At 50.3% G+C, this 27789-nt stretch overlaps 13 protein-coding genes across 13 annotated transcripts; 6 read left to right on the forward strand and 7 right to left on the reverse strand.

Moving 5' to 3' along the window:
- Positions 1-343: 343 nt before the first annotated feature.
- On the forward strand, positions 344-2266 carry ASPVEDRAFT_28748 (fungal specific transcription factor domain-containing protein; the record flags this gene model as incomplete). Its single annotated transcript, XM_040810148.1, has 5 exons — positions 344-456; positions 534-602; positions 692-1321; positions 1372-1646; positions 1692-2266. 5 exons carry the CDS (start codon positions 344-346, stop codon positions 2264-2266), a joined length of 1662 nt encoding a protein of 553 aa, XP_040667896.1.
- Positions 2073-4581, reverse strand: ASPVEDRAFT_656621 (transcription factor domain-containing protein). Its single transcript, XM_040815831.1, has 6 exons — positions 4388-4581; positions 4285-4339; positions 3260-4238; positions 3098-3204; positions 2734-3029; positions 2073-2656 (listed from the first exon to the last, which is right to left on the reverse strand). The coding sequence occupies exons 1-6, from the start codon at positions 4467-4469 to the stop codon at positions 2295-2297; spliced, it is 1881 nt and encodes a 626-aa protein (XP_040667897.1). The 5' UTR covers positions 4470-4581; the 3' UTR covers positions 2073-2294.
- Positions 4488-5750, reverse strand: ASPVEDRAFT_656877 (uncharacterized protein). The gene is made up of 2 exons (XM_040815833.1): positions 5271-5750; positions 4488-5210 (listed from the first exon to the last, which is right to left on the reverse strand). Exons 1-2 carry the CDS (start codon positions 5359-5361, stop codon positions 4606-4608), a joined length of 696 nt encoding a protein of 231 aa, XP_040667898.1. The 5' UTR covers positions 5362-5750; the 3' UTR covers positions 4488-4605.
- ASPVEDRAFT_656960 (acyl-CoA carboxylase subunit beta) lies at positions 5316-7749 on the reverse strand. The gene is made up of 3 exons (XM_040815834.1): positions 6854-7749; positions 6213-6798; positions 5316-6163 (listed from the first exon to the last, which is right to left on the reverse strand). The coding sequence occupies exons 1-3, from the start codon at positions 7466-7468 to the stop codon at positions 5685-5687; spliced, it is 1680 nt and encodes a 559-aa protein (XP_040667899.1). The 5' UTR covers positions 7469-7749; the 3' UTR covers positions 5316-5684.
- Positions 7687-9722, forward strand: ASPVEDRAFT_131770 (putative pyruvate carboxylase; the record flags this gene model as incomplete). Its single annotated transcript, XM_040806857.1, has 2 exons — positions 7687-7730; positions 7784-9722. 2 exons carry the CDS (start codon positions 7687-7689, stop codon positions 9720-9722), a joined length of 1983 nt encoding a protein of 660 aa, XP_040667900.1.
- Positions 9723-9961: 239 nt separating this feature from the next.
- On the forward strand, positions 9962-11296 carry ASPVEDRAFT_28751 (putative inositol 5-phosphatase; the record flags this gene model as incomplete). Its single annotated transcript, XM_040810149.1, has 1 exon — positions 9962-11296. The coding sequence occupies one exon, from the start codon at positions 9962-9964 to the stop codon at positions 11294-11296; it is 1335 nt and encodes a 444-aa protein (XP_040667901.1).
- Positions 11297-16367: 5071 nt separating this feature from the next.
- ASPVEDRAFT_52887 (uncharacterized protein) lies at positions 16368-16635 on the forward strand (the record flags this gene model as incomplete). The annotated part of the gene is made up of 2 exons (XM_040814714.1): positions 16368-16445; positions 16507-16635. The coding sequence occupies 2 exons, from the start codon at positions 16368-16370 to the stop codon at positions 16633-16635; spliced, it is 207 nt and encodes a 68-aa protein (XP_040667902.1).
- A 511-nt stretch (positions 16636-17146) lies between these two features.
- On the reverse strand, positions 17147-18517 carry ASPVEDRAFT_131565 (putative RNA 3'-terminal phosphate cyclase; the record flags this gene model as incomplete). Its single annotated transcript, XM_040806828.1, has 1 exon — positions 17147-18517. The coding sequence occupies one exon, from the start codon at positions 18515-18517 to the stop codon at positions 17147-17149; it is 1371 nt and encodes a 456-aa protein (XP_040667903.1).
- Positions 18518-18831: 314 nt separating this feature from the next.
- Positions 18832-21858, forward strand: ASPVEDRAFT_656492 (uncharacterized protein). Its single transcript, XM_040815828.1, has one exon. It carries the CDS (start codon positions 19146-19148, stop codon positions 21693-21695), a length of 2550 nt encoding a protein of 849 aa, XP_040667904.1. The 5' UTR covers positions 18832-19145; the 3' UTR covers positions 21696-21858.
- Positions 21859-23911, reverse strand: ASPVEDRAFT_656491 (BAR and SH3 domain-containing protein). Its single transcript, XM_040815827.1, has 4 exons — positions 23490-23911; positions 23108-23422; positions 22917-23033; positions 21859-22868 (listed from the first exon to the last, which is right to left on the reverse strand). The coding sequence occupies exons 1-4, from the start codon at positions 23598-23600 to the stop codon at positions 22023-22025; spliced, it is 1389 nt and encodes a 462-aa protein (XP_040667905.1). The 5' UTR covers positions 23601-23911; the 3' UTR covers positions 21859-22022.
- ASPVEDRAFT_656516 (DNA helicase ZGRF1-like domain-containing protein) lies at positions 23797-25389 on the forward strand. The gene is made up of 2 exons (XM_040815829.1): positions 23797-25180; positions 25226-25389. The coding sequence occupies exons 1-2, from the start codon at positions 24224-24226 to the stop codon at positions 25238-25240; spliced, it is 972 nt and encodes a 323-aa protein (XP_040667906.1). The 5' UTR covers positions 23797-24223; the 3' UTR covers positions 25241-25389.
- A 204-nt stretch (positions 25390-25593) lies between these two features.
- ASPVEDRAFT_41620 (class I SAM-dependent methyltransferase) lies at positions 25594-26976 on the reverse strand. The gene has a single exon (XM_040812391.1). The coding sequence runs from the start codon at positions 26606-26608 to the stop codon at positions 26042-26044; it is 567 nt and encodes a 188-aa protein (XP_040667907.1). The 5' UTR covers positions 26609-26976; the 3' UTR covers positions 25594-26041.
- On the reverse strand, positions 26886-27201 carry ASPVEDRAFT_41621 (uncharacterized protein; the record flags this gene model as incomplete). Its single annotated transcript, XM_040812392.1, has 1 exon — positions 26886-27201. A coding segment is annotated over exon 1 (152 nt), but the record flags the coding sequence as incomplete, so codon positions are not given.
- Between the last annotated feature and the right edge of the window lie 588 nt (positions 27202-27789).

Here is a 27789-nt window from a genome sequence, read left to right on the forward strand (position 1 = left end):
TCCAGAAGGTGAGATAAAAGAACTGAACCCAGATGGTTGTGATAAGAAACGGAGAAAGAGAGATAGGATATTGAGTAGCTGCCAGCTTAATAACAATCCCAGCCCCAGTCCAGCAGGGGATCTCGTCTACTTATATATTCGCTGCCATCGTAGGCTGCTCGCCGTCTCTCCGTCGCCCCCAATGTTGGAGTTGTCCAGCGCCCGTATCTGATTGGTCGAAAGGGGACACGGAATTCCGTGCCCCCTCTATCGCCCTCCGCGACCCCGTCGGCACGTAAGCCATCGCAATTCTCTCGTGGTTTGGTTTAATTGTGTTGGATTGACGATATTAAACCACGTCACCATGCCCCGAAAACACCGACCCCCGCGCCCCCGAGACCCAAAGGCCTGTCGGGCCTGTGCGCATGCAAAGGTCAGATGCGAGAGCACAGCGCAGGATGGGAGCGCGTGTAAGAGGTTAGTATTCCCCCAGATACACAGTTCCATAAAGAAACTAGGCTTAGGCTATATGCAACTAACCATCCCCGGTCTAGGTGTCTCCGCTTAAAGAAAGACTGCACGACGCAGCTGCCTGGGGTGCATAAACGGGTGGGTCCTCGGCCGTATGTATACTCTATTTGTCTTGGTTTAGTTGCAGTAGTATCTGCAGCTATTAGATATTGTACTTGTTTGCTGAATGATTTGCTTGCAGAGATATCGCACGGTTAGAGAAGAAAATAAACGATATGGCGGCTGCTGTTACTGCTTCACCTCGACCACTATTGAGCGCAAGCGCAGATGGACCAGGAGGCGGTGCAACTTGTATAACCCGACAGAGCATCTTCGCTGATATCAGCAATGAAGAAGCTCAAAGGATGCTCCATAGATTCCAAACAGAAATGGCTTCCTATTTCCCGTTTGTGGCCGTCCCGCCAGATACAACAGCCTCGGAACTACGACAAAGCAGGCCCTTTGTTTTTTGCGCGGTGGCTATGGTGTCATGCCGCGATAATATAGAACGACAACTGGGCATGGCACGTAGTATCCGAGAGTATGCCGGATCTGCTATAGTGGCCTGGGGAGAGAAAGGTTTGAACCTCCTACAAGGACTCCTGGTCTGTTTGGGGTGGTATCATTTCCAGCTTGAGCTTGGATCTCAAATACGCAGTATTCTTCACTTGTCTTTGGCGATGCTGAGTGATCTAGGTCTAAATTGCAGGCCGAGCTCGGTGAAGAGAATTTTACCGTTGGAGAGCTTTCCAGCGGACTATGAGAGGCAGGTTATGCATCGCACGCTGGATGAGCGGCGGGCCTACCTTGGGTGCTTCTATATGAGTGCCATGTATGTTTCACCTCTCAACCCCCAAAATTTATGGAGGGCTAATAATTTAGGGTTTCAATATGCCACGGTGCCATAGATCCGATAAGATACACAGATTATACTGAGGAATGCTGCCATGCAATTGCGCAGGCTGTGGAACATCCAAATGATCTCTATTTAGTGCACTTGGTGCGGCTACATCGCCTCTCAGACAGTATCGGACGTATACATTGTAGCCAAATCGACCCTCCGGGGATACCCTCGGCCCCTATACCAGAGGCCATCAAGGCCGTCGAGACAGAATTGCGACATTTCAAGCCATGTCCATCCAATACCCTACATGACTGTATGTACCGCGCTGTTTTTGGTTGAACCCGCTAAGACTCATCAGCTATTTTGCTTCTGCAATACCACAATCTCGAAATCAGCCTGTATGATGTCGCTCTGGAAGACGACTTTTTGACCAATGTTGCAAGTACCTCGAAGCGTGCCAGTATCCTCTTCTCATGTTTAGCCGCAACGAGGACATTCTTCGACGCGTTTTCGTCCATCCCACCTCAACAATACCCAAACCTTCCATACCCAGTGTACGCGACATACTCTCACGCACTCGGAACCTTGTCCAGACTCCTCCTCTTTACTGGCGAAGGCTGGGATTTGGAACATGCGCGCAGTATTGTAGACATTGACGCGACAATTGGCACATTAATCACGGGGATGGAGAAGGGATCGATGGCCCAGCACGATGGACAACCAGAATATCACTTTCCGGAGGCCCTCGCCGAGATGACACCACGTCTTCGTGCATTCGGGGAATACCACAAGATAAAACGCAGCGCGTTGCAGACCAACTCGTCGGAACAATCACTTGACAAAGACCCAGCCACAGCATCTGAGGATGCCATCCAGGATATCATGTTCCCATTGCCCCACGGCCTTTCGTGGCGAATCCTTCGACCACCATGACAACCGAATATACAACCACTCTAAAGCATCAAATAGCCCCACCCAAACTCAACCGCCTATACTCCATAATCAACCCATTCACATCTTTCATATCGGTATTGTCATATCTCTTCTTCGGCTGCTCAAGCACAGGATCTGAGTCCTCTCCAACATCCGCAATGTCGTCCCCAATCTTCTCAACGATAATACGCGCCAGGTGCCATAACTCTGCAGAGTAGCTGGCGTGTCCAAATTTCTTCCATAGCGTGTCGGGGCTGTTTAGGATGTTCCTATCCTCGGGTTCGCGTCTGCTCCATAGGCGGCGCCAATTTTCTAATCCTGTTTTGATCGGTAACAGAGTCGACTCGAATATGATAGAATTCTTAAGATGGAATGTTAGAGAGTGGATGCCTGGTTGCCAATTAGTCAGTGAACAGCTGTCCCTCATGATAAATATTGGGATATTCGATTTGATCAGTCAAACATACACTGCACGGCGGTAAATAGATTCAGAGTTCCCATTTTGGAGTATGCCTCTATGGTTTCAGCCGTCAGCTCTTTCTGGCAGAGACTCTTCACAACAGCGACGATGGATAAATGGCGGGTCCAGAAGACTGTTTGTTTCCAGTTTTCCAAGACAACAAAGCATTCTTCTGCCGATTCGGCTTGAAAAGATGCCTCCGGACATGCCATCTCCATTTTTAGTTCGGAGATGACCATTCGGGGTGGTGAGTTGTGGAATATAGTAAAGGCTGCGTCGAAGAGAAATACGTATGTTATGGTCCTGGTTCCATGATTAGTATGTCTCCATGCAGTTCATTGGTAGTTTATAATGAGAGAAAAGGTTCACACCGGATTAATCCTTCCTCAATAGCAAACTGCTGCCACCATGTTTCCGAGGGACTATCTAAACTAAGACCCCTATGCGATGCGGTCACAAGTCCGACGTCTCTGGCAAGCTGTGTTTATGGTTAGGCGCACCGACGCACGTTCGAAAGCAACAGAAAGACTCACCATAACTAAAGTAGCATGCCTGTATCTCCGCACTCTATTCCGCGCCTCAGTCGACCCCTCCCTCTTCTGCAACGAGCAGACAAGGTACGCCGTTTGAATACACTCCAATCGTTTCTTCCTCCGCTCAAGGTATTGATCCAGGATAGCAGGAGTGGGGACAGAGCTAAACTCCTCGCGAAAGGACCTATCGCTAAAGGCTAGCTCCTCCACACAATCAAGCCACATTCTTGCCGTGTCTGCATCATCGGGATGTGGAGAGAGACATGCACCGATTACAAGCATGACACAGAGCAGAGCAGGCGGCGCAGTCTGGGGATCAAACGATGCACGATGTATGAATGGGCAGCTAGGATACCACAGCGACCAGAAATATCCTAAGAAGCGGGTGATATTACCCGGCGAGAAAAACGAGCGACATAGATATTCAACCTCCCCTGTCCAATCTAATCTCACGACGCTGTTGTCTGTCTTCTGGGTGGTTATGGAGTGGAAATGATGGAGGATCTCAAATGCCCTTGTAGTTAGGGGGTCAACTTCACCCGAGTCCATATAGAGCATTGAAGGCTTGATTGTCTGAGACGAGAAGGACCGAGGGCTATTGGACCCGACACAGGTTGCTATATGGCCGCTGGTATTCTCGTGTTCTAGAACGATTTTTTGCCGCTCGTCCAGGGTCTCTTGGTCAAGAAATGTCCCCATGCCATTCTCGCTAGTGAAGCGGGCTAGAAAGTCCAGTCTTTCTGCAGTTATTATATCATCGGGGTTTATATGTGTCCCATATAGCCGGTCCAGAGCAGAGAAGTCAGACGGAGAGGGCATATTCATTAGGAACTCGTCCTCAAACTCATGAAACATGTGATCGAACCCATTAGTCGGAATCTGCATGGAACTTGTAGGTATTTGCGTTGCATCTCCAAGGCAACTATCTTGCTCGCTGTGCCGCACTTTACATGTCTTCTCATGACGAGTCTTCGCGTCTCTGTTGATAGTCAGAGTCGTTCTGCTGGACAAGGACCAACGCATACCGTCGTGTGAAAGATCGCTGGCAGAGACTACATTCATATGGTCTTTTGTTCTCGTCTATCTCATTAGTTAGAAGGGATGTTGCTGCTGGTCAAAACGACATACGAGATCTGAGATGCCGTCGGAGATGCTCTGCACGAGTGAATTGCGTTGAACACAGCCCACACTGCCATTGGCCCTGCGACATATTTAAGACGGAATTTTTGGTTGAGCGATGACCATAAATTTCATTTCCGTCACCCAAATGAGATATAGCTGGCTGGTGTGAAGGAGTGATGGGGAAAAGTGCGGGGAGAAGCGGATAAGCGGAACCAATAAGTGAATTATAGATATGTACAGAGCACCAACCCAGCTACAACCCACCACAGCCCCTTCACACTCTTCACTCTCTGCGCACCACTTTCATCGTCAATTACAACAGTTTCGGCCCCTTCCCCAACCCACGGCTGCTCTGGAATCGACTGATTACTTGCGGCCATGACCCCGGGCTCATACTGATTCTCCAACAACGCACAATCAACCCTGTCATCGCTTTCCTCAATCCCATTCGACACTGAAATCGGCAAATCAAAAACTGTGTAATAGTCTGTCCCATTCCAGCGAAACCCCTGGTGCATCGAGATATTATAGTTTCCCCTCGCTGAGTCGGAGTCTCCATCTCCATCCCCTTCGCCCACAAAGCAATCGGGCCAAATCCAATTGACGTGTTTCACTGTTGATGAAGGTTCAAGGTCAAGGATGGGCCCGACATATGGCGACTTTTTATCGTCCGAGTCGATGGATGTGCCGTTTGATATTGTCAGGTTCTTTTCCTTCTCAGAGGAGGTGAGGAAGAGGGTTATTTCGTGGAAACGCGTCGGCGCATCGTCAGATGGAGAGAGTGAAAGCTGGCCATTTCCTGACACATCGAGGGCGACGTGGAGAGTGCCTTGAAGAAGTCCCTGTCAGGTTGGGGCTCTATACTAAATAATTAGATAGTGGGACTTGCCTCCTCCTAGTGGGGTTGATGGTTGCGGTGCATCAACAATAGCCAAGCCTGGGGTATAGATCTGGCCATTGACGACCGTGAATGCCGTCATCTCTGCAGGAATAATAATCTTGATCCTGAGACTGGGTACATCCAGTTTATCAATAGCCAAAACGCTGCCAAGCCATCATTTCGGTTAAATGAACGACACCCAGATTCAGGGCTGACGGCGCTCCACTCTTTAATATATCTAAAATAATTGACAAGATGGACTCTGTGTGATTGGCGCGGAGTAATATAGGTTTTGATATTTATATTAACGGAGAGAAATGCCTTGTCTGAGTAGGTATATAGTTCAAGAATACTAATTTGCTACCTGCTATATGCTTTCCATGGTATAGAATGCGCTTCTCCCGACGTTCAAACCATCCTCAATCAGCTAAATGAAGGATGAATCCTCCCAGACGCCCGATCCGTAAGTCTAATCGGCATCAGCGTCTTATAAACATGCTTCGCCCACCCACAAACTACGCTCCGGGTGTCCTTCGGGTCAATAATTTCCTCAACACCAAACGCATTCGCCGTTCGAACAGGGTTCATCAACCGGCGGTACTCCTCTTCTAACTCCTGATACCGCTCTTCCTTCCTACCCTGCTTTTCTGCCTCACGCAGTTCATGCCGGTGTCCGACCTCAATACCACCCTCTAGAGGTAGTGACCCCCATTGTCCGGACGGCCACGCGACTTGGATATGGGGATCTCGTGCCCCTAGCATGACGCCTCCAGCAACACCGTATGCGCGCCTGGTTATCACACTGAATATAGGTATTGTAGTACCGAAATAGGCCTTTGCTAGTTCGATACCCCATCGCATTGTTGCGGTTCGCTCGGCTACTGTTCCGATGGCATAGCCCGCTGTATCCAAGTCAGCTGGAGGCTTATTAGAGGACGGGAAAGTACATACGGACGTCAACGAATTGCAAGACCGGAAGGTTCATTACGTCGCACAACTTCAATAAGCGAGCAAGCTTCTGACTCCCTGCTGCGTCTAGGGCACCACTGTTTACTTCACAGTTTAGCGATATGATTCCCACGGGACGTCCGCCGAGACGAGCCAATCCTGATATAGCAGTGCGGCCCCAGAGAGACCCAATTTCGAAGAACGAGTCATGGTCGACAACGCTTTTGATGATTGTCCAGGGATTGTACATCCGGGTTTGCTTGCGGGGAATAATTCGACGTAGCGATTCGTCTTCCCGATCCACTGGGTCATTGCAGGGAACTACTGGCGGTGCATTGTATCGACCACAGTTAGGGAGGTAGCTCAGCACTGTTCGAAGCTGCTCGAAACATTCGGCTTCATTGGCGGCCATGTTGTCAATGGTCCCGTTGGTGCAGTGAATCGCAGGTCCACCCAGGTCTTGAAAGCCTAGACCGTCTTCGAAGGTAGCACCCTTTACTACCTCTGGACCGGCGTTAAATAGGGCACCTACATCAGCGGCCATCACCGAGAAATGGCACGAAGTGACACGGGCAGCTCCAAGTCCGATCTGCTCGTGTTAGCTGTGATCCATATATAGTCACGGAGTGTAAGGATACGCATACCGCAGGACCCAGGATCGCACCGACGTTCGGAATGCCATCGTTCAATTGCTGGATGACATGGTGAAACATCGGCACGTAGGGAAGATAGCTCCAGCCTTCTGTTCGAATCGTCGTGACACTACCCCCACCAGAACTGCCATCGACCAGTTTAACCACAGGTATTTTGAGCGCTACCGCTAGTTTCTCTAGGTAGATCGTCTTCCCTGCCGATGCGCCGTCTGCATGGCCACTGCGTAGAGAGAAATCGTCCGCTGTCAATAGCACACGTCTACCGCGAAGTTTCCCCATCCCCTGGACATTATTGCTCGGGACAAAAGAAACTGGTTTCTCCCTCATGGGTCCGGTTTTCTTCCATTCTACCGTTCCAGACAACGATCCGATTTCCTCGAAACTGCCCGCATCTAGAACCTGTTCAAGTCGTTCGCGTACCCATAATTTACCAGCTTGTTTTTGTCGGACGTAGCCCCGACGGGACGGATCTGGTGTTGCAGCGATCGATTGGAGCGTCTTGATTTGCTCACGCACGTCAGCATAATCTGCAGGGAGATTTAGATGCGATGACACTTGGCGCAGCCGCTTCGTCGCTGACGTGCCGGGATTTTTATCGTCTGGCATCTTCAAATATTATGATGTCTCAATACAATAAAGTAGATCAAGTAGATGGTGCTGTCATGTAACAGCTCGCCTATCAATTTCCTCCTCATGAGGGGTAAGCACGAAGACCGAGGACCGAGGGTTACGTTGTCGGAGAGACAACATACACCATACATTACCAACTCGAATACCCCGGAAAACGTCAATCTCCATAGTATCTTCACATATTCAGTATAAGCATGTCAGCCGCACGTCAGATCCAGCGATTGCTAGTCGCAAATAGGTGTGGCTCTCTTCCAAGACTGCTGACGCCGATCATCATTGCTAATGAGCCAGAGGGGAAATTGCCGTTCGCATTCTCCAGGCCACAAGAGAGGCATGTCCAGGTATTGAGACATTCGCCTTGTATACGGAGGATGATCGCTCCCATTGCGATATTGGGCGCCCCCAGCACACCCTACAAATTGGCCCTGACGGGTACTTGGACATCGAGCTTCTCACCCGATTAATCAAGCAACATGAAATAGATGCTATCCATCCAGGATACGGCTTTCTTAGTGAGAATGCAGAGTTTTCGAAACGCATGCAGGATGCTGGGGTTATGGTCATCGGGCCTGGCTGGGAGATCCTAGATCGCACGGGAGACAAGCTTCGAGCGAAGCAATTGGCAATGGAGAATAATGTTCCCGTCTTACCAACATTGGAATACAATCCGGCCGCTTCACCAGGCTCATCACGCGCTTCAACAAGCCCGGAGCAGATCAAGGCATTTGCACATAATGTCGGATATCCCGTCATGATTAAGGCCGTTGATGGTGGCGGAGGACGGGGAATCCGGCTCGTACGTGGAGACGATGAACTAGAGAACGCAGTTCGAGCATCTACAGCCGAGTCACCTTCACAGACAATTTTCGTGGAGAAAGCAGCCGTGGACGGGTTTCACCACATTGAGATCCAAATAATCGGGGACGGCAACGACGTGCAACACCTATGGGAGCGAGATTGCAGCGTGCAAAGACGGTTCCAAAAGATTGTTGAGATTGCACCATCAGTAATTCGTGACCAAAACCGCGATTTGGTGGAAAAGGTAGCAGACGCAGCCGTGCGAATAATGAAGGCAATTCGATACCAATCTCTGGGGACCGTGGAATTCCTAGTCAACGAGCAGCTTGGCGAGTTCTATTTCCTAGAAATCAACCCACGCATCCAAGTGGAGCATACTATCACTGAGTCTATCACTGGAGTTGACCTCGTCCAGTCCCAACTCCTGATTGCTCAGGGATACTCTCTCACTCAGCTTGGTCTAGGTCGTTGTCCGGAGCCCCGGGGCCACTCAATCCAACTTCGATTATGTTCAGAGGATCCACGCGCTAATTTCTCGTTGAGCGTGGGTAAGGTGACAGAGTTCAGCGTCCCCACTGGCAACGGAGTCCGCCTCGATACCCATGTCGACATGGCAGGTCTCAGCCCCGTTGTGGTCGGCGCACAATTCGACAACGTACTAGCCAAGATCATTGTTACCGGTTCACTGAGTTGGCAAGCAACAGTCCTGAAAGCACGAAGAGTGCTAGCGGATACAAGGATTGCTGGTGTCAGATCAAATCTGGAATTGCTGCGAGGGATCATCGGCCAGGAAGACTTCCTCAGCGGCAATATAGACACGCAGTGGTTAGAGAAGCACCTCGACCAGGCGATGCAGCTGGGAGATAGCATTTCACGTTCACTGCAGGCCTCCGTCCAGATATCTCGGCCTTCTGGTGGTCAAAATATCCCCCAGTCCAGTCTACTGTTTCGACCAGGCGATTCGTGGGCGATCACTCTTGAGCCTCTGGGTGCTCAGCAAAAAGAGACGCAAGAGCAGAAACACCATCTTCAGCTCACACGAGTACTGCAAAATGATTTCCCCTCGTCAATCTCAGCAGAGGTCGAATATACCACAGCTTCAGCCGCCACAGCATATCGGATGAAGATGGCAACAACAAATACTTCAGCCTCGGCCTTGGTCTCGTCCCATCGCCGTGGAGACCCCCGCAACGCACGACATATTGTGCTTCCATTGTCAGGTAGGCTGATTGAAATTCTCGTGGCACCTGGTGATATTGTGGAAGAAAATCAGGTTGTCGCTTTCATTAAACAGATGAAAATGGAACTCGAGGTCAGGAGCCCACGGACTGGACGCGCACAGTGGGTATTCGAGATGGAGGAGGAAGAGGAGGACGTGGCTGAAGGGATCCTCCTAGTTGAGCTAGAAGAGGAACTGCGAGGAAAGCTGTAGAGTAAACATTCACTTATAGAAGGCGTTATACAGCTATATAGCAACCATCACCTACTGGGCGATGCCTATAAAGCTGATAAACAACTTGTACGGAAAAGAAGTCCATTCTTATCGATAAGCGATAAGATAGACTCTTATCACATGGACATATCGTCATCGTCATCACCCACAAAGCATTCAACTGCCCGTATTCATCCTCCTCAAGTTACTCAACATTTGCTGTGAGGATATCGTTCATAATGGAATCCCTCCGAATCTATTTCCTTACGTACAATTGTGCCCTCACTCCAATCGACGTGGAACACTTTTCCAACCACTTCTTCGACGCCCTCCCAGTCACCGACAATTCCAGCTCCCCGCTCCCCGATCTCCTGGTGCTCAGCCTTCAAGAAATCGCTCCTCTGGCTTACGCATTCCTAGGCGGATCATTCCTAGTGCCATATTTTGCATCCTTTACCCAGGCGGTGGATCGCGCTACGCTCCAGCGGTTCGATACCCAATATGTCAATGTCGTCACCGAGAACAGCGGTATGACCGGTCTGATGGTCTTTGCTCGATCAGACGTGGTCAACTCCTTATCACACCCTGATATTGCACGGGTAGGCTTTGGTTTCCAGGATATAGGTAATAAAGCAGCCGTTGCGTCGCGACTATCTTACCAGAGCCACAGAGGCCCACAGGCAGGTGTTGACCTCACTCTTATTGCTGCACATCTCGCGCCTATGGAGGATGCTGTTGCTCGCAGAAATTCAGATTGGCGTAGCATGGTTGAGAGACTGGTGTTTAGTGGTTCAGGGCGCACTAGCACCCCCAATAATGAACAAAATGAGGACGAGGGGGAGAGTGCAGCTTTGCTACCAGGTTCCTCTGAATCGGGCAGCAAGTATCCAGGGATATTTACGCCATCGAATTACCTATTTGTCGGAGGCGATCTGAATTACCGTACTGCAGACAGGTTCCCTACGAAGGAGGATTCGTTTAAGTATCCAAAAGCAGATGCGGAACCGAGCGACCCATTCCACTACAGCCAGCTTTTGAAAAACGACCAACTGAAACGTGAAATGCAGCAGTCTCGCTGCTTTCAAGGATTATCTGAAGCCGCCATTGCGTTCCCGCCAACTTACAAATATCACCGTGACGCGCAGCTAGCTGCGCGGGATCCAGCCCAGGCCGACAAGGCTCCGGAATGGAAGTGGACGAGCCATCGGTGGCCCAGCTGGTGTGATCGGATACTATTCCTAGACACCCCACCGGGGCTGGGCGATGAATCGAAAGTCAAAGTCCTGAAATATGACGCTCTCCCGGTGTCACCTACCTCAGATCATCGCCCCGTTGCTCTTGCAGTCTCTATTCCCGTGTCTGACAGGCGAGCCGTAAATGAGCCCGAAACAGTAGCACCATTCTCGATCGATCCAGACTGGGAGCACCGGCGAGACGTGGCGCGGAAGAAGGAATACTTCGTTGGATGCCTAGCATACCTAGGATTGACCCGTGAGGGCAACGCAATGGTGTTTGCTTCCACCATCGGAATTCTCGGCGCATGGTTTATCATACGGTCACTACTCAGTTCATGATTTTGCTATCCCTAATACAACACAAATATGGTATGAAAATGAGTCTCACACACACATGCATGCATGCAGCAACAGTATGGCAGCGCAAAAACTACATTCACCGTTTTTGGACAATCCGAGCTATTCTGGTCAGGCAGAATCCAGTTACTTCCATAGCGCGGCTTTCAGCCGGGAGCTGACATGGATAAACGACTTCTGAAAACCTATCATATCCCAACATCAAATGCCAGCCGCCGGCAAACACTTTTCCAGCTAAATTTTCCTAGCGAAGGAAGATATACCACCCGAGAATAAGCCGGTCAGTTAGGTGACAGCACACTAATGTATCAAATTGGTTAATGGCAATACATGATTGTGGAACATTCTTTCCTATCTGATGGATGCTGGTCAGCCTAGCCCCACTACGTTGTACCCATTGCTAGGAAGTATACTTTCCCCCTTTGGATATTTGAATAAAATAAATATAATAAGGCATGATTTTAGAAGTTTAGAAGTGGATAGGGACCACATGTAAGCAACGCAAGTCTCGGCGCAGCGATATTGCGTCTGGCTCGTTGAAGGGCCCAATTCCTCGGCTTCGATTCCAGGGACAAAGAGCTGAGTCACTTTTAGGCATCAGGTGGACGAACAGAGCAGGCGACATGCGCTTTTGTCCTCAAAAGCCTCGAGATACATATATCATCTTTCTGTTCTTGGCTCTCTGAGTCTTTGCGCGAGGCGAGCGAGTGCACTTGTAGAAACAACCGCCAGTCCTCCTTGATGAAGCAAAAACAAAGAAGGCCGGGCGTCCCTAGCCAATGTGGACCCCGAATGACCTTGAGAAAACATCGCCCCGCTCGCTATTTAATACCCGACGCTTTTTCGGCGTCTAGCGGTGGATTTTGAACTAGTAGTGGGTGAGAATCACCTGCCATAAACTGGGCTACACGTAAAGTAAACCGTGAAAGGCGATGCGAGCAGAAAATCTGATGCGCGGCAATTGATTCCTCCTCCTTTGTCTATTATACATTCAATACGGGCCACCGGGGGGCAAAAGTCCCACGATGGGGGAAAGTACGAAAATATTCAGTTCTTTGTTATGGAGACATCACGATTAGGATTGGTTGCGTCGAGGGACGAGGTCGAGCGCACTCGTTCAGAAATAAAGAAAACCGGCGAGTCACACGAACAGAGTCTGACTTGTGATGTTGGTGGGCCAGAAATTTAAAGGCCAGAGCAGAATTCCAAATATCATATCTCTGGTCATTCAGCTGTACCGGTGAGGGTATTCCCGGTAAAACCTCTCTGATTGACGAGGATTCGCCTCCTTGACAGGTAATGAAAAGACTTGTCCCATACAGAGGGGGAGGGCGGAAATCCTTTAGGATCCCAGCGAACGAGCACCGCCTCGATCCTGAGTATTCGCTCAGATGAGTGAAATTCCACGGTCATTTCTAGCCCCCAAAGACATTACTCGCTGCACAACGCAACGTCTGCGGAGGTGCTGGGCATGTGGCATTATTTCAACCATTGACTTCAGCAGTTTATACAGTCCAGCACAGGGGGGGAGCGTTCAAGAGCGCAAAATGCAAACTCTCTCTGCGATAAGATGATCAATGGCCATTGAGAAGCGGCTCGACATACTCTCCCCATGGAGCACCAACGCATTTGTGACCGTGGCCTGGTTTCGACGTCGGAAGATCCTCGGGTCGTCGAATTACTGAATTCGAACTTGGAATGGCGGGCTGTTGGCACAGCTTGGAATATTAAACTGCGCGCCATTGGAACAACACGCCTGCTCTAGAATGTTCTAGGCCCGTATTATAGGGATAGGAAGCAGTATTCAATCAATGCTCATATATGCATCAAACCATCGAAGTTTGAAGGCATCTGCAAATGTCAGATGCCGTAGATCTATCTCCACATAGGGATCGTAAACGCGCGATGCAGTGGGGGGGTGGGCTTTTGCTCTGATTGCCGTGCATTCCTCCTGCAATCATATAAACGAACCTGCTTCGCTCCTCTCATAGGTCGCGTGTCGCAGCTCCCACACTCAACTGGAGGAAGCCGGTTAATCGGAAACGGTGAACCTGTGCCAGCTGGGTCCTGTCCACCGCAATGCATGCACGCAATGTTGCTGATCAATTGACATTCTGATGAAGAGGATCAGGGCCGTGTGTCTGAGTGTGCCCACACCATCTGCATGATAGAATTCGACCTCGAAGCGACGACAGAATCAGGGAGCTCTCTGGCCGCCAGTGTCTCCACCGATTTCGCATCCTGAAACGAGGAAGGAGGCTGAGCGCTCGTATAGACTCTATTTCATTCTAGCATCTGATTTCCGGGGTTGCTTCTAAATGTTAACAATGGTATACATCCCCGCTTGCCCACGCCAACCACGAATCATACGATGCCGGGGTACGTGCTGTGTGGAAGAAAACTTGATATCCCCCACCACCCAGCGGCCAGGAGGAAATGATATGTAAGATGACGAATGCGGCACTGTTTTTAATGGAGTTCCAAGGTTGTTTGAGAAAGACAGCGCCTTCGTTGGACATCAAATTAACTCGTGGTCTAGCCACGTATATGCATATCTCCGGTCTTGTGCTGGAGTTTCCGGAGCGTTCATAGGCAGTTAATCCACCTTTCGAAACCAGGACGGGCGACGATGATTGGGTTGTGAGAGGAGCAATCAGGGAACTGTAACAAGAGTGATGTCTGTGTCTGGGAAGGTGTAGGAGGCGGGATGACGGCAACGTTGCAGAGCAGCAACCAAGCAAGCATCCATGTCCAGCACCTGATCTTGTCAAGTGATCCCAACCATCTCCCGGGTTTTCCGGTCACCTTCCAATTTCAGGGATTGCAGGTCAAGACGCGGCCTGTCAGCAGGGATGAATATGCACGGCGGTCCCGGCGCTTGAAGCTTGGGCAACCTGGAAAAGCCACGGCTCGCACCCACCTCTAGTACTCTCCTGCCTCTCTACTACATACAACCTCGGAAGGTATACACAGTCTTATAATCCTTGCTTACTGGAGCGTTTGGGCCGTCGGTCCAACTCCATTAATTGACAGGACAACGGATTTACTTAGGTAATTCCGAGATTGCCTGGAGACCGCGCTCGACTTACTTCTACTGGTTGTTTCGGCACCGATGCAGCCCGAAAACGAAAGGGTCGAGGATCCGAGATGCGAGCTGTACAAAGGATGTACATAATGGCGAGACAACTTCCAATGGAATCAACTGTAAAGACTGTTGACCGAGATGGAGAGATCGACAAGTGTCACCCGGACCAAGAAAACGGCCTTCCGGATGCAAACCAGAAGGAAAAGGCAGCAGCCCTGCCAGCTTCGTTTTGACAACACCGTGAACCGCCGTGGGCCCGAACAAGGGGAACACAAAGGAAAGCAAGTCCCCTGGATTCCATTGGTCGCGGCTTCCGCTTCTGCCGGTAAGCGAAATTTCTGCTCGCTTTATGGGCCTACAATCATGAAAGAATGGTCAAATCCACGGAGCCAGGAATGGGGCTGTCTTGCTAGGCGACGTTCCAGAAACATCGAGTGGATGGGGCCGAGCTGGACGAGACGAGACCCAAGATCGAGACGCGACGATGCGGCTTCCTGCTGACGGGAGTCCTGCCCCATCTACCCGAAACTTCGGTGGCTATGGAACTGTCAGGATTCCCAGGAAGACGGCCAGCAGCGCACGTGCTGTCCAATGTCTGTACAGACTTGCGGCTGTGGGATGATTCTCTGAGACGGCCCATGCCTCCCTGTAATCACTCCTCGAGCATCAGCCAAAAGTATGCGAGTCATCCTCAAACGATCAGGCCTTTTTGTTCCCCCTGGATCTATCTCGGGAACTGATCGACCGCGTTGCTTCTTGAGGCCTAAAGTAAAAATGGATAAAACTGCTGCCCAGGTGGTCCGGGGGGACCCGGAAATCTGGACCAGGGCGCAAACTCGAGTCTTAGACTCTTAGACTCTTCGACCGAGGTTGGAGTAGATTATTATTATTACTGACCGACTTCACTGGAGCGTGAGATTCTGAACCAAGGCACCAGGGCAAGACCAATAATAAACAACGCCAGACAAAGTTTGTTGGCTGATCCATTGACGCTCAGCCTCTCAGGGCTTGACCTTGTCCGCCAGTCGGTGATGCCCAGAGTAACCAGAGCCTGGATGATGGCTGCCTTGCGATCAGTAAATTTTCGATCGATTTATTCAATAAATTCGTGCCCCCGAGAAAATAATACGGCACATTAATTGTTTATTTTCTCTGGCAGGACCCCGCCTGTGTCTGCGATATTATTCGCTGTCTACTATATGATCCCACTCCTGTTTCTTCGTGTTAGTGAAACATTGAGGATATAAATCCCCGGCCAGCAGCAAGACCTCAGGTTGCCCTGGCACTCCTCGCTTCCCGCAACGAAACAAAGACAGACACAAGGCTCAGCCCATTTCAGTGCTTATTGCCGGTCATTCTTGCCCTTTGCTCCTTCATTCCTTGGTTCTGTGTGAACTGCTCACTGTGTGAATCTGTAAAGCACCGCACCGCACCGCCCCTATTCACAGTGGCGCAGTCCAACCGGCAGAAGTTCAGCACTAAGACATTTAGCGGGCCCCAGCACTCCAAGACAGCGTTTTTTGGGCTGCGATCCTTTTCCGAATTCTTCAATTTCCCTGCTTAGTGTCGCTGCAAGACAAAACGGCGCTCGATCCTGACGTAATTGTCGTGTGGCTCTTGCTCAGGTCGTCGGTTTTATTGGGCTCTTGCTTTCCAGTCCTTCTTCGAATCTTCTTTTCTTTTTCCCTTTCCATCCGTACCTCTCTTTGCTTTTTCCAGGTTCCAACCTGACATTGTATTGTCGTTCATTCATTATAATCCTCCCTCCGCTCTCTTTCGCCTGTCCGTTCCGTTCCTTTCTGTCGCTCCTTCCAGCTTGATCCGGACAAGACTTCTCTCCTCCCAGCGCCAGCCGAGTCTCCCTTGACGGGAATAAGCATCTACCTATTACTCTAATCGCTCCAACTTGAACACAAACAAGAAAACCAACCTACCTACCTACCTACCTACCTATCAACGACCTTCATAATGTTCTCTTGCGCCAACTATCCCCGCGGGTGCCGTGGCCGTGTTAATATCTCGGGAGGCAAATGCCCCGACTGTGTTGTACGTTCCTTCTTTGCAGCTCGTCTTTGTTTTGTCTTCAAGCTAACCAGAGAACCCTCAGCAATTGAACCTGCGTCGTCCGGCCTCGGCTTCCCCCTTTGCTCAGCCAAGGGACTACCGTCGTGCACTCCCATCCGAAATCCTCCAGAACTCTCCCTATAAGGCGATGATAACCCGAGAGATGGCATAGGTCGTTGCTGCAAACAACTACCGAGTCGGATTGACGCGAAATGGGCGCAGAGGGACCCAAAGACCTTCAACCGGATTGCAAGGGTCCTGCAGGCTGGGACCGGTGTCAAGGAGACCTCGCTGTGTCCTTTCCCTGTCCTTCTCTTCACTTCTCTCCTTCAATTTCCTTATTATCGTCTACATTGATGCTCTGACTTGATGCATTGCCGGGAGTTTACATATACCATACGGAGGGAGGCTATCTCGATTTCCACAAATACCTAGGTCCAGGCGGCTAGCACTGATTGTTTCTTTCCCTTTTTCTAATGTTCCTGATATCCTTTCCTGTATGAAGTACATATTTGACTTGAGACGGAGCCTTTGGCAGTCCCGCTATTCTCCCCTCGCTCTTGTTTTAATCGGCGGAAAATAGAATGCAAGTGATGGAAGATGTTGTGATGCTTTCGGAAACATCATGAAAACTATGGATTTGATTACTATTCACCCTCGTCTTTCTTTTTCTATTGTAGCTGTTACTTCTGCCCCAGCATTTCTTGACAGACCCATTGAGCTGTCTGCGTGTGCAGACTCCAATATCTCTCATCTTCCCGACTCTCAAGATCTTGTTGATTTGTATTTCGCAGTTTCCTTGCCAGCGCTTCAAACACCACCAGCTGGTCCCTCATGTATTCATCAACGCAGGGTTGGTGGCCAGCGTTCTCTGGACCGTCTGGGCTCGTCTGCAGCAAAGGGTCATAAAGCTCTCGAGCGAAGTAATCCACACATTCATCAACCAATCCTTTTACCCTCGTCACCATATCCTCTCGCGGCTTATTTTGGCGCTTCTTGGGTTTTGGTTCACCCTTCAATGACCCATATAACCCATCGCGCCCTATCCTAAACCCAGTTGATGTATGTGCTACGATCAACACGTACATGCATGATCGACGATGCGTGATCTCAGTGGTATGGGTCTGGATGGGGACGACTCCCAGATCATTTTCTTCAGATGAGCGGTGGGTAAAAACGGCTCCGGGTAACTCCTTGAGCCGTTTGCGAAGGGATTTATGGGTGTAACGCTCCATGAATTCGCGTACAGTTTCCGCTTTATCAATTTCCACGGTATTAACATGTTGTCGAGCAGCCTTTTTTGAGCGCCCGGGCTTTGCGTTTCCCTTGGCGTACTGCGAGCCCGTCTCAGATTGATCGAGATGATCATCAGGGGCGAGCACCGTGATGTCGATCTTGGAAATTGTACCGCGCCGGCAGCGCTGCAGATCAATCTCGTGGGTCGGGGTGTGGCCGTCAGACCCGCCGTTTCCCCTCCGCACATTCAAACTGTCAACCGTAAAGATCACCTTTCCCATCTGTCCGTGACCCATCCCCCACCCACGCTGCTCCAGGCGCACAGAAAGTGGCGGCAGCCCAACCCGCGCGAAATTAGGAATAAGCACCTGGGAGACATAGTCGAATGATGGCGAAGACGAGACGTTGGTACCACCAATGATGCTCAAGCGGATTTGGTCTGCGGATGTGGAGTGCAGAAGGTATGGATAGAGCGCTTGGAACACCAGGAAAACAGAGCCTGGGGTCGGTAGGCGGATATCGATTTTTGAATTGATCTGGCGAGCTTCTTGACCATGCTCGCGTGGCGGAGGATAGAACCCGACAGAGCATGAGCCTACCTGCGCCTTTACGAGTTGACTCCCGCTTAGCTCTGCGAGAGTTGTGATCGCAGCTAGATGGGAAGCTTTGAGGCCCGTCTTGCCTGAACGATTGCCTCTGATGTTGTCAATTACAAGGGCCTGTCCTGTTAAAGCAGACAATGCGACTGCTATGCGGACCAGTTGGCCTCCGCCTTCCAGCGTACTTCCGTCAAGTCGTACCGGTTCTGCGAAATCCATATTTTGGTGGGTGTCGAGGTCTTCTTACTAGCGATTTTATCCCAAAGGCTCACGTTACCTTTATGGCCCTAGTATTTATTACTATTGTCGCTTTCACTAGTATGACTCTTTTTGTTCTTGTCTCTTTGGCATTCATTACTGCTGAGTCACATAGAAGCACAGCCTCAAGCACAGCCTGCAGATCTGCGAGAGTTGAGTCACTTACAACAACATCAAAGAACCAGCCAATTACAGTTGAAAATGTTCCTGATGTTGGTAGTATCCAAGACTCTGGCCCTTTAGGGTCTTCCAGGGCTCGGGCCATTTCTACAGTCCCAATGTATGAACGTCTCTCATCCATGAGGTCGGGTCCACTGCAAGTTCATGATATTTCCATTTCGGGAAACTGCGACAATGGCAGCATGTTTACCTTTGCAAGTAGCCTTGGTTTCTCCAATATGCAGGAAAGTGCGTTCCTTCGTGCTTTCCTTGGAGGTCCCAAATCCCCTCTTACCATCCGTATCAGCATCTGTCAATGCGAAGGCAGCTCATCTCTGCTCCATCTCTATATTGCATGTCATTTGTCTATCACGCATCTATTTTCCGGAATAGATCTAAGCCAGTATAATAGGATCTTTTTCCTCGCAGCATGAGCGCAAAAGACACCCTGCGAAAACCCAATTCTACTCGATTTACTCGTCTCAGTCACGATACTTCCCTAAAGTCAAAGCCCTTGGATCCAGAGCTTGCTCGGGCATTTGCAACAGCCGCAGCGTCCAGGGCCATGGCCATGTCGCGCTCTGTGGAAAGATCTTCAGCGCTATCCGACGGTTCGTACGGCCGTCTAGGTGGTCCTCGCAGCATGGCGGTCCCTCCCAGGAGGTATAAGCAGTCTACCTGCTCGCCAGGATGTTCGGCTGCTCCGGATGATATTCCTATTCGTCACTCGGCATCTTCATCTATCGAAAGCGCAGAGGCCGATCAGCCATGGGCAGCAGGCCTGCCATCTATCAGTGAATTTGGCGGCCTTGAAGATCGAATCGCGTCACTTCCCTCCTCCTATCGCCGTCTCCGAAAGTCCCGGTCGATGTTCTCAACAAAACAGCGTTCTTCTCATACGTCTTCCGGATTGGGATCCACCGAGTCATACTCCCCTAGTATCTCTAGTCGCGGGCAATCCTCTGAACCCCCGAGACTGTATCGCACCTTGAGACGGTCTATGTCTTTCTTGAGAGGTGAAGGTCGGCCCCAGAACACACTGCGACATGCACAAAGTCAAGACGCAGCCATTCAGTTGGCACGCGCGCAGTATCAGCAAAATATGCTCAGCAGCCCTAATTCCGCAAATTGGGCACCGCTATCCATGCCAAAGCTAAGACGAGAGCATAGGCCGTTCAAGAAATCTTTTCGCTCGACTAGTACTTCTGAGGGCCCATCCTCGACAGATACATCTATTGATCATCATCATTTTAAGGCTTCCCAATCCCATGGGAAAGCTAGAGCATTTTCAACCACCATCAAGAAAGGTATCAAACGGGTTTTTGGGTTTTCCAGGAACGCCTCAGGACAGGACGAAGCGCACGCGTCTCCATCATCTTCTCATAATTGGAGGCAGTCTCCCTCAACCGTGGTCGGTCACGAACCCACTTACCCTGATGATGACGGAGGTTTTGAAACCGATCAATTACAGCGCCTATCAGGTGCCAATCAGCCGTCAACCATACGAAGAATGCAGAGTTCTGCGAGTTTGGCCACTAGTCGTTCTCGAGTGACAAGTTGGGCGGACTCGAGTGCAGCGAATACGATTTCAACCCCCAAGACACTGGGTGCGCAACGCCTTTCTATCATCTCGGAGCAGGGAAACATCGACCAGCCTGTTTTACCTGCACTACCACAAGGCTCGGTTCGACATACACCAAGTAATGTTGTTGATAGCCACCGTTTATTCTCAGCATTGGTGAAACGGATTGGTGGAGCGAACGCCCAATCTTCTGAAGAAGATATTGTCCTTGGTCAGGTCAAAGAGCATCGGGCAATTCCGACCCGCGGGTCGCAACATTTTCGCCGCAGCCGACATACTATCCGCCAGGTTCCCAGTGATGCCTCAATTAACTCTCCGAAATCATTCACAACTGCCAATGTTCATCCAATAACACCTTATGGACAATCGCAAGACTATCGCACCAAAGGTTTCTATAGTGCATCCCACCGCACCGAAGTCAACGAGGATGGCAACGAAGCCATACGGAGGGAAAGCTCACGAGCCGAATCTGTTTCGCCTAGCGTTTATTCTCGGTCGACGAATGGACAAGCCAGGCCTGACTCACCTGATTCGAGAGAGGAGCCTGGTGTAGCTACCATATACGCCTCCGAAAGGACAGCGTACAGTTCTCCAAACAAACGTGATCAGTCCGCAGACGCCGATGTGTCCACCCAGCAAGGTGCCGACTGGCAAAACTGGATGGACTCACAAATGGCGATAATTGAGAACTCCGCACCCACGCGACATTATCGAGAAAATGCGGAGATTCATGATGGCTACGCGCCTACTTTCTCGTCCTCTGTTCCGACTCGCAGAATCAGAGTGGAAAGCAGAGGCATGGCCGAAGCCAACAGTGACCATGGCGGACTGAACCGCAAGGTATCGACAAACAGCAACTTTTCTCGCCCTTTCAGTCGGTCGTCAAGCTTGCACACAGTGGTACAAGCCCACGAGCCTTCAACTCAAACACCTACACCTTCCATACCAGCTTTGCGGTCCGACGATGTCTTTCGAGATTCTGGAGCGCAGGAGACTTTTGTTCGATCCATGCATGCAGGACAAGGCAATATTGGAGTGTCACCTATGTTGTCAAGATCGAGCAATCAGCCGCGAATGCCCGAGTCACCAACTCCAAAGAGGCTGGCCGCCGACATCTCCCCGATAATGAGCGGCGAGAAGTATGGACAGTACTCAATCAAGAGATCACCCACAAACCAAGATGCGAGGACGCTTCATAGACGCTCCGCTCGCTTCCTGCGGGAGAACCGGAGGGTTACAAACGAAAATATGAGAATGGAGCAAGGTCTGTACGAACAGGGCCAGTGCCTTCAGTCACCGATGTCAAGTAAGCGCATGGTTGAAATATTCTTGAATAGCAGACGCCGTCAGATGGGTGCAGGCTCCGACGATGGCGCTCCAGAGCCAGCCTTTCTGTAAAGAGCATGGGGCCAGTCTCGCTTGTTTAACTTTATTGGAAACGCATTCCTATTTCTGTTTTCCGGCGTTCATGCTTTTAGAGCTAAAAATGTTATTGTAGCTTTATCCAGTACTGTTAAGCCTGTATCGAACCAAGGATATATCCATCTCGAAGGCCGAGTTAGCAAAGGCCGTTATTTGCACCACAACTAGAACAGGTCGTCAGCCCGGCAAATACTGGACTAGAGCTTTCGTGTTTCCATGTCATTGCTTGACTATAGGGTTATCTTGATAAGAATAGTGGAAACTCCTTCCCTACACTGGAAGAAACCATATCAATCACTCCGCTCACTCCACATAATTCGCCGGGAAACTCCCCCTAACACCATGAAGCTCGCCATCCCACCAATCGTCCGTACTATCCGTCCTCTTCACGACCCGAATCCGATCTCCTTCCTGGAACGCTAGGTCACCTGCGCTCTGTCCGCCAAAATCATAGAGCGCTGTCACGAATATCGCGTTTGAGGATACACTGCGTGGTTTCGGGGGTGGAGGTGGGGGCTTCTTTTGACCGGCTATTGCAGATAATGATGGTTTGGTTGAGAGTGGTATAGAGGGAGTGAGGCTATCAGATTGCGATCCTTGCTGTGAGGGGGTAGGGGTTTCAGAAACCGAGGAAGATGATAAACCTGAGGCTGTATCTTTATACAAAGATTGCGCGCTGTGGACAGATGACGCGTATGGTGTCGACTTCGATCGTATACCTAGTGAGGGCTTGCTGTCATTCATCGCGCCCAGTCCCGCATCGGATTGAGACTGTTGGGTTGGGACATTTTGGTTACTGCGGAATCGATTATTGAGCGAAGTGAGGGTATTGCTAGGTCGACGTTCGTTCGATGGCTGCGAGTTTGACCGTGCGGTTTTACCGTTGACGATACATCCAAAGCTCTCAATCTGTTCTTTCACAGGATTGCAGGCTTGTTCCCATTCCGTGACAGTCTCGTTTAGTTCCTGTGGCGGGTTTGCGGGGAATTGCTCCTCATCACAGTAGCCGTATATCACAGTATAGTAGTTTGCGAGAAGGTTATTCTGGATCTCGATCTGCGCGGCCAGCAAACGTGGTAGTAGGGAAAACACGGCGGCAATCAATGGTGGCAGGCACTTTCGGAGGTGCTCATCTGCTGCATGATATTCCTGGGATTGTCAGAAACTTAACCAATGGGGGCCGCGAGGCGCGCATACCTCCGTCGATCTAGTCAGATCATCCTCTGCCTTGGCCAACGAGGCATTTTCACGGTCAGTGCGCTTTGTTTTTTTCGAGTAACTGTCGACGCGGCCAGTGTGTCGCTCATAATCCAACTATTTTGCGGTCAGCTTCTCTGGCTATAGAGGGTGGGGTAATTGTAGCGGTTGAAGCTCAAAGGTGGTAGCACCTTTTTATCCTGTCTCTTTTTGATAGTCTTCTTTAATGGAGTCAGAAGCTCTTTAGCTTGCGACGCGGGGTCAATCATGCGCTCGTCGATTCCATTTAGTTGCTCGAAAAGGTCTTTCTTCAAATCCTCATATTCCACTCGGATCTTCGACGACCTCGCCAGCGTGGCCTCTGGAGTCGGCACAGGTGTGTGCGAGGTGGCCTCTGAACTGCCAATTATGGGAGCATACAGTCCTTCAAACTCGGTGAACAATCGGTCTTGATGGGTCAGAAGTGAGGACCAGGCATCGCGCCAGGCTCTCGTTGAGTCAACAATCTGATTGAGAGGTTGCAACAATTAGCATTGTGCCATCAATTGAGAGAATCCATGGTTCGCGACCAACCTTATCCAGCAATTTATCAATCTGGTCAAAGTCGCTCAGCAAAAGGGCCACTTGGCTCTCGTCGGCCGATCGCTTCATAAACCGGCCGAACTGGCGTTGGACGGACTGCATGGTACTGAACGTGGGGTGGCGAGGCCAGGAAAATAAGGGCAGGGTATGCGGGGGGTAGCAAGAGAGTCAGAGAGAGAAAAGACGAGGGTGTTAAGGAGCCTCATGGCGACAGATTGCACACCCCGTTTGATGACGCAGCCCGCAGGGTTGGCTGTCTTAGCCCATTGCGACTCCGAACTGTAGTGGATTCTGGACCACCGCCCAGTCCGCTGTCCCTCTGTAGATCAGTCATTAATATCCATGCAAGCATCCAGAAACGACCCTCCACAGCCTCGACCAGAGCAGGGGTGTGGGCGGGGGAGCCTCCAGGATTCTGGGATCATCGCCTTCTGGCTCTGAACTGGTATAGTTCAGGTCGTCCGGGCGTCAGGCAATAATTCGTCGGATTATTTGCTGGAAATGCTCGAAGAAAGTGTTCTGGCCGTTCATTCGCTTTCAGCCTTACGGCCTTGTTGCCTGAGGCGCCACATGTTCTCCGCATCTTTCTTTTCTGGTCTTAAATCTTCAACTCTTCATTTTCTGTCCTTCACTTCTCCATCTCGACCCCGACGGGTTTGCCTACCCTCCGACCAGATGCCATTCTCTCGTCAAGGCACCAGCTTTGGGCCCCGGTTCGCTCCGTCATGTCGACACCCCTCTCTTCAGTAGCTCCGCGCTCCTCCAGCTTGGCCGTCCCCTCAACCCAAAACACAGCTCCCGTTGTCAAGTTCCGCTGCCTCTTCACCCATGACATTCGACGCAAGGCCAAGCGCTGGCAGGATGGATTCCTCCGGTACCACACCTTCAATAAGCGCGTGATGGTCTATGATAATACCGGCTATTTCATCGGAGATTTGCATTGGCGGGCACCTGAAGGAATCAACGACGGTGATGAATTGGAGCTCGATAAAGGCGTGTTGATTCAAGTATGTGAGCCGCTAGAAAGGACGGAGACCGATCTTTCCTCTCTATACAAGAACAAAAACCAGGCGTCGCCGTCGCGTCGTGGAGACGCACCACCCTCCTCCGTGCATTCGGCAGCTCCCCGGTTATCGGTCTCCTCCCAACAGGCTTCGCGTTCATTAAATGACCTCCTCGGAATCAAGAAAACACCTGTTCCCCAGCTGCCTTCTCCCTACGAACAACGCCACAGACAAAAACCGATCAGCATGCACCGGCTCCATGAACGACCAGCAAAGCGTCAACGTATCTCACCAGAGCCTATCACAAGCGGTCAGCAAGACGTTGTCAACCTGTCGGACTCCCCTCCACCGCGACGACAGAACACAAATACACAATCACGTCAAAATCCCCATTCAATATCACAGAATCGACGCACAGCAGTCTTACCGGCGCCGCAATTGTCAACTGGCCCTCACAGTACCTCCGAGACACAGGTCCCGCCCTCTTCCGGCCGTCCTACCGCGCAGCCAGTTTCGCAAAACCTTAAAGCTTCCAGCTCTGCTGCCGGACCATCCGTCAGCACCCTTCGATTGTCCGGTAGCAAACCACGCAGGAAGTTGATGTATCAAGAGGCATCGCTGGCGCCTGTTAAGAAAACCGGGTCACAAGACCCCTTACCTCGAGCAGAGTCACAGTCAGTATGTACTACATCACAAATCAATTATCGCCGCTGACTGTCCTAGACGCCAAACGATTAAACAAGCAGCATCTAGTCATGTCATAGTTCTGGACGGCGACAGCCCTGAATTAGATAATGATCCTATTGCAGACGACGGCTCCGTTTTAGACGATGACGACCTATTTTCAGACCTTCAAACTACCGTACCCCACCAAGGAAATCCCGCACTGGACGACGAGAGTCCTAAATTAGATGATGATCCTATCGCAGACGACTCCATTTTAGACGATGACAACGTCTTTTCAGACCTTCAAACTACCGTACCCCACCAAGAAAACCCCACTCAAGTCGATTCGGATTCTTCTTTATCTAGAATTCATTCACCCAATAATAATGTGGAAGGCAGCGTGAATCCCAAAACATGTGCTCCGAACCCTGCTGCAACTGAACTCCCGCCAGAACTTAACAATTCAAATAATACTATTCCGCTATCACGCTCCGATCTACCTACCGGCCAACATAACACCAAAATCCTAGAAAAAATCGCAGGGCCCCGCTCAACTGGCCTCCGCAAATCATATTCAGACCCTACAACCATCAACAGTCTCCATACTCGACCTTTGCCCACAACGAGTCCGCTCAACCCTTCTGTGGATAAAGACGATGAGCAGGGACCGTGGACATCAGAAGCGCTAGACTTATTCGACTTCTGGCCGCCAGGAAGGCCAAAACCAACTTAATATTTATTTCTCCTGGTTTAGTTCTGCTGGCAGGACCTACTATGTTCCATATTTTTTATTCCCATAGATATCATGACTAAATGACCCTGCTCAATGAGTGTACTTAATATAAAATCAAACTCCTCAAATCTAGAAAGACATCAACCTCCCTTCTTCACAAAAACACCAGCAATATACGCCATACACGTCGTCTCAAACCACCTATCCACATCCGCACTCTCCCAACCGCCATCCCTATCCGCAACCCCTTTCACAACCCCTTCCGTATCCCGATTCAAACAGCAATCTCCCATGACCCACCTCCACCCCAGAAAGTGATAAACACCCTGCATCACCCTCGCCAAAATCGACCCCTTCGGCGTCCTCCACGGATTAACAACATGCTCAACAACTAACATCTTCCCACCAGGCTTGAGCAGCGTATACAATTCCTCAACGGTCTTCTCAAACTCCGGCACGGAACACAGAACCCTGACTGTGATTATCGTATCGAAAACCCCTTTCCTCTCCACCGCAGAAGAATCCTCCAAAAGCCCAACTTTCTCCAACTCCTTGTCCAGCTCCTTCTTCACAACACTGCATGGTAAGATGGTATACTTATCACCTAAGCCCTCATCGAAAGCGCGTTTTCGTAGCTCCGCATGGAGACCTACGCACGGCTCCGCGCCGTAAATCGCTTTTATGCCCGGTGCTTTGAGAAGAGGCATTTGGGTTCCTGTTCCTGGGCCGACATCTAAGACGAGCCCAGTTGCCTGTGCAAGGATTGGTGGGATTAGGTCTGCGGAGCCTTGGATTTCTGTAGGCTTGGTTGTTATTAGAGGTTGGTTTGAGGCTGTAGGTGTTTCTGTTGTTTCTTGGGCCTCTTGTGCTTCCTCCCGGTTTGCTAGGGGTATTGGTCAGTCCCAATTGATTTTGACATTCTCTATTTCTCTATTTTCCTGCATTTGAAAAGGTAAGGACGGAGGGTAAAAGGAGAGAAATACAGCTAAAGGCAACCCAGAATTTCCCAAACGCCTCGTCGCGAAGCTGCTGGGCATTCAGAATAGGTGCTAGGATCTGTCCTCGCAGAATGGCTTTTATGTTGGCGTCGATGTAGTCTGGCCTTGTTAGCAGGCTTTTTCCTTTTTTCAATACCGGCCTAATTATCATGTAGAGGTGAGGTAGCTACTGGTGTAGACTGTACCCAGACACAGACGCAGTGGAGTAACCTACAAGACATGGACATGGCCAGGATTTGCCCCGGTTCCGTGAGGCTCAGGAGCCATTGCAACGTTGTGGGATCGTTGCTCGCCATCTCAAGACTGTCCAGGTTTGAAGGTGCGTGAGGGGAAGAAAGCAAAGCACTGCGTAAACTGCGAGGGATTTGGGGATTTATATTTAGTTCTCATGCGGGGATGACTAATACTTAACATCCCGCAAAGGCCGAAAGCTCTACTCTAGCCCTGCGAACGCCGAAACGAGTCTACAGAGTCGGGTCCTACTAGGTACTTGGCCGATTACTGGTGCTGCTTACGAGTTTAGATATTTTGTCTTCCAAAGGTGATTTTCTAGTCCATAAAAATGCCTAGATATATCAATTTCTGGCACAGAACGCAAAGTCAAACGGTAAAATCCAGACAGCCAACAACACAGCCTGTATTACAACCACCATAGGCACTCAACGCTGTCATCAGAGACCGAAATCAAGGTCAAGGTCGGAGTGGAAGACCAAAAGCACAAGAAGCGCAGGCGCTCATATCGGCGCAGCATGTTAAGAGGAGATTCGGCCGGGCTATAAATGAATGAGTGGCCCAGCCTTTGAGTATGTCACAACAAAAGAAATAAACCAACGGTTCATGCGGGGTAATGATGGAACTAATAACAGAAATTCGAAGTAAACATCAATGTT

This window comes from Aspergillus versicolor, assembly GCF_001890125.1.
Source record: "Aspergillus versicolor CBS 583.65 unplaced genomic scaffold ASPVEscaffold_5, whole genome shotgun sequence".
NCBI classification, from domain to species: Eukaryota; Fungi; Ascomycota; class Eurotiomycetes; order Eurotiales; family Aspergillaceae; genus Aspergillus; species Aspergillus versicolor.

Coding starts and splice junctions, on each gene's coding strand:
- ASPVEDRAFT_656877 (XM_040815833.1), bottom strand. CDS start 5,361: ATGACGGCATTCACGGTCGTCAATGGCCAGATCTATACCCCAGGCTTG. Junction 5,211..5,270: donor ATCAACCCCACTAGGAGGAG/GCAAGTCCCACT, acceptor GACTTCTTCAAG/GCACTCTCCACGTCGCCCTC.
- ASPVEDRAFT_656491 (XM_040815827.1), bottom strand. CDS start 23,600: ATGCAGTCCGTCCAACGCCAGTTCGGCCGGTTTATGAAGCGATCGGCC. Junction 23,423..23,489: donor TTGATAAATTGCTGGATAAG/GTTGGTCGCGAA, acceptor CCTCTCAATCAG/ATTGTTGACTCAACGAGAGC. Junction 22,869..22,916: donor ATCTGACTAGATCGACGGAG/GTATGCGCGCCT, acceptor TGACAATCCCAG/GAATATCATGCAGCAGATGA.
- ASPVEDRAFT_656960 (XM_040815834.1), bottom strand. CDS start 7,468: ATGCCAGACGATAAAAATCCCGGCACGTCAGCGACGAAGCGGCTGCGC. Junction 6,799..6,853: donor GTGCGATCCTGGGTCCTGCG/GTATGCGTATCC, acceptor TAACACGAGCAG/ATCGGACTTGGAGCTGCCCG. Junction 6,164..6,212: donor CTTGCAATTCGTTGACGTCC/GTATGTACTTTC, acceptor ACTTGGATACAG/CGGGCTATGCCATCGGAACA.
- ASPVEDRAFT_656516 (XM_040815829.1), top strand. CDS start 24,224: ATGTCGACACCCCTCTCTTCAGTAGCTCCGCGCTCCTCCAGCTTGGCC.
- ASPVEDRAFT_656492 (XM_040815828.1), top strand. CDS start 19,146: ATGAGCGCAAAAGACACCCTGCGAAAACCCAATTCTACTCGATTTACT.
- ASPVEDRAFT_41620 (XM_040812391.1), bottom strand. CDS start 26,608: ATGCCTCTTCTCAAAGCACCGGGCATAAAAGCGATTTACGGCGCGGAG.
- ASPVEDRAFT_656621 (XM_040815831.1), bottom strand. CDS start 4,469: ATGTCGCAGGGCCAATGGCAGTGTGGGCTGTGTTCAACGCAATTCACT. Junction 3,205..3,259: donor GGCATGCTACTTTAGTTATG/GTGAGTCTTTCT, acceptor CCATAAACACAG/CTTGCCAGAGACGTCGGACT. Junction 2,657..2,733: donor TCTATTTACCGCCGTGCAGT/GTATGTTTGACT, acceptor ATTGGCAACCAG/GCATCCACTCTCTAACATTC.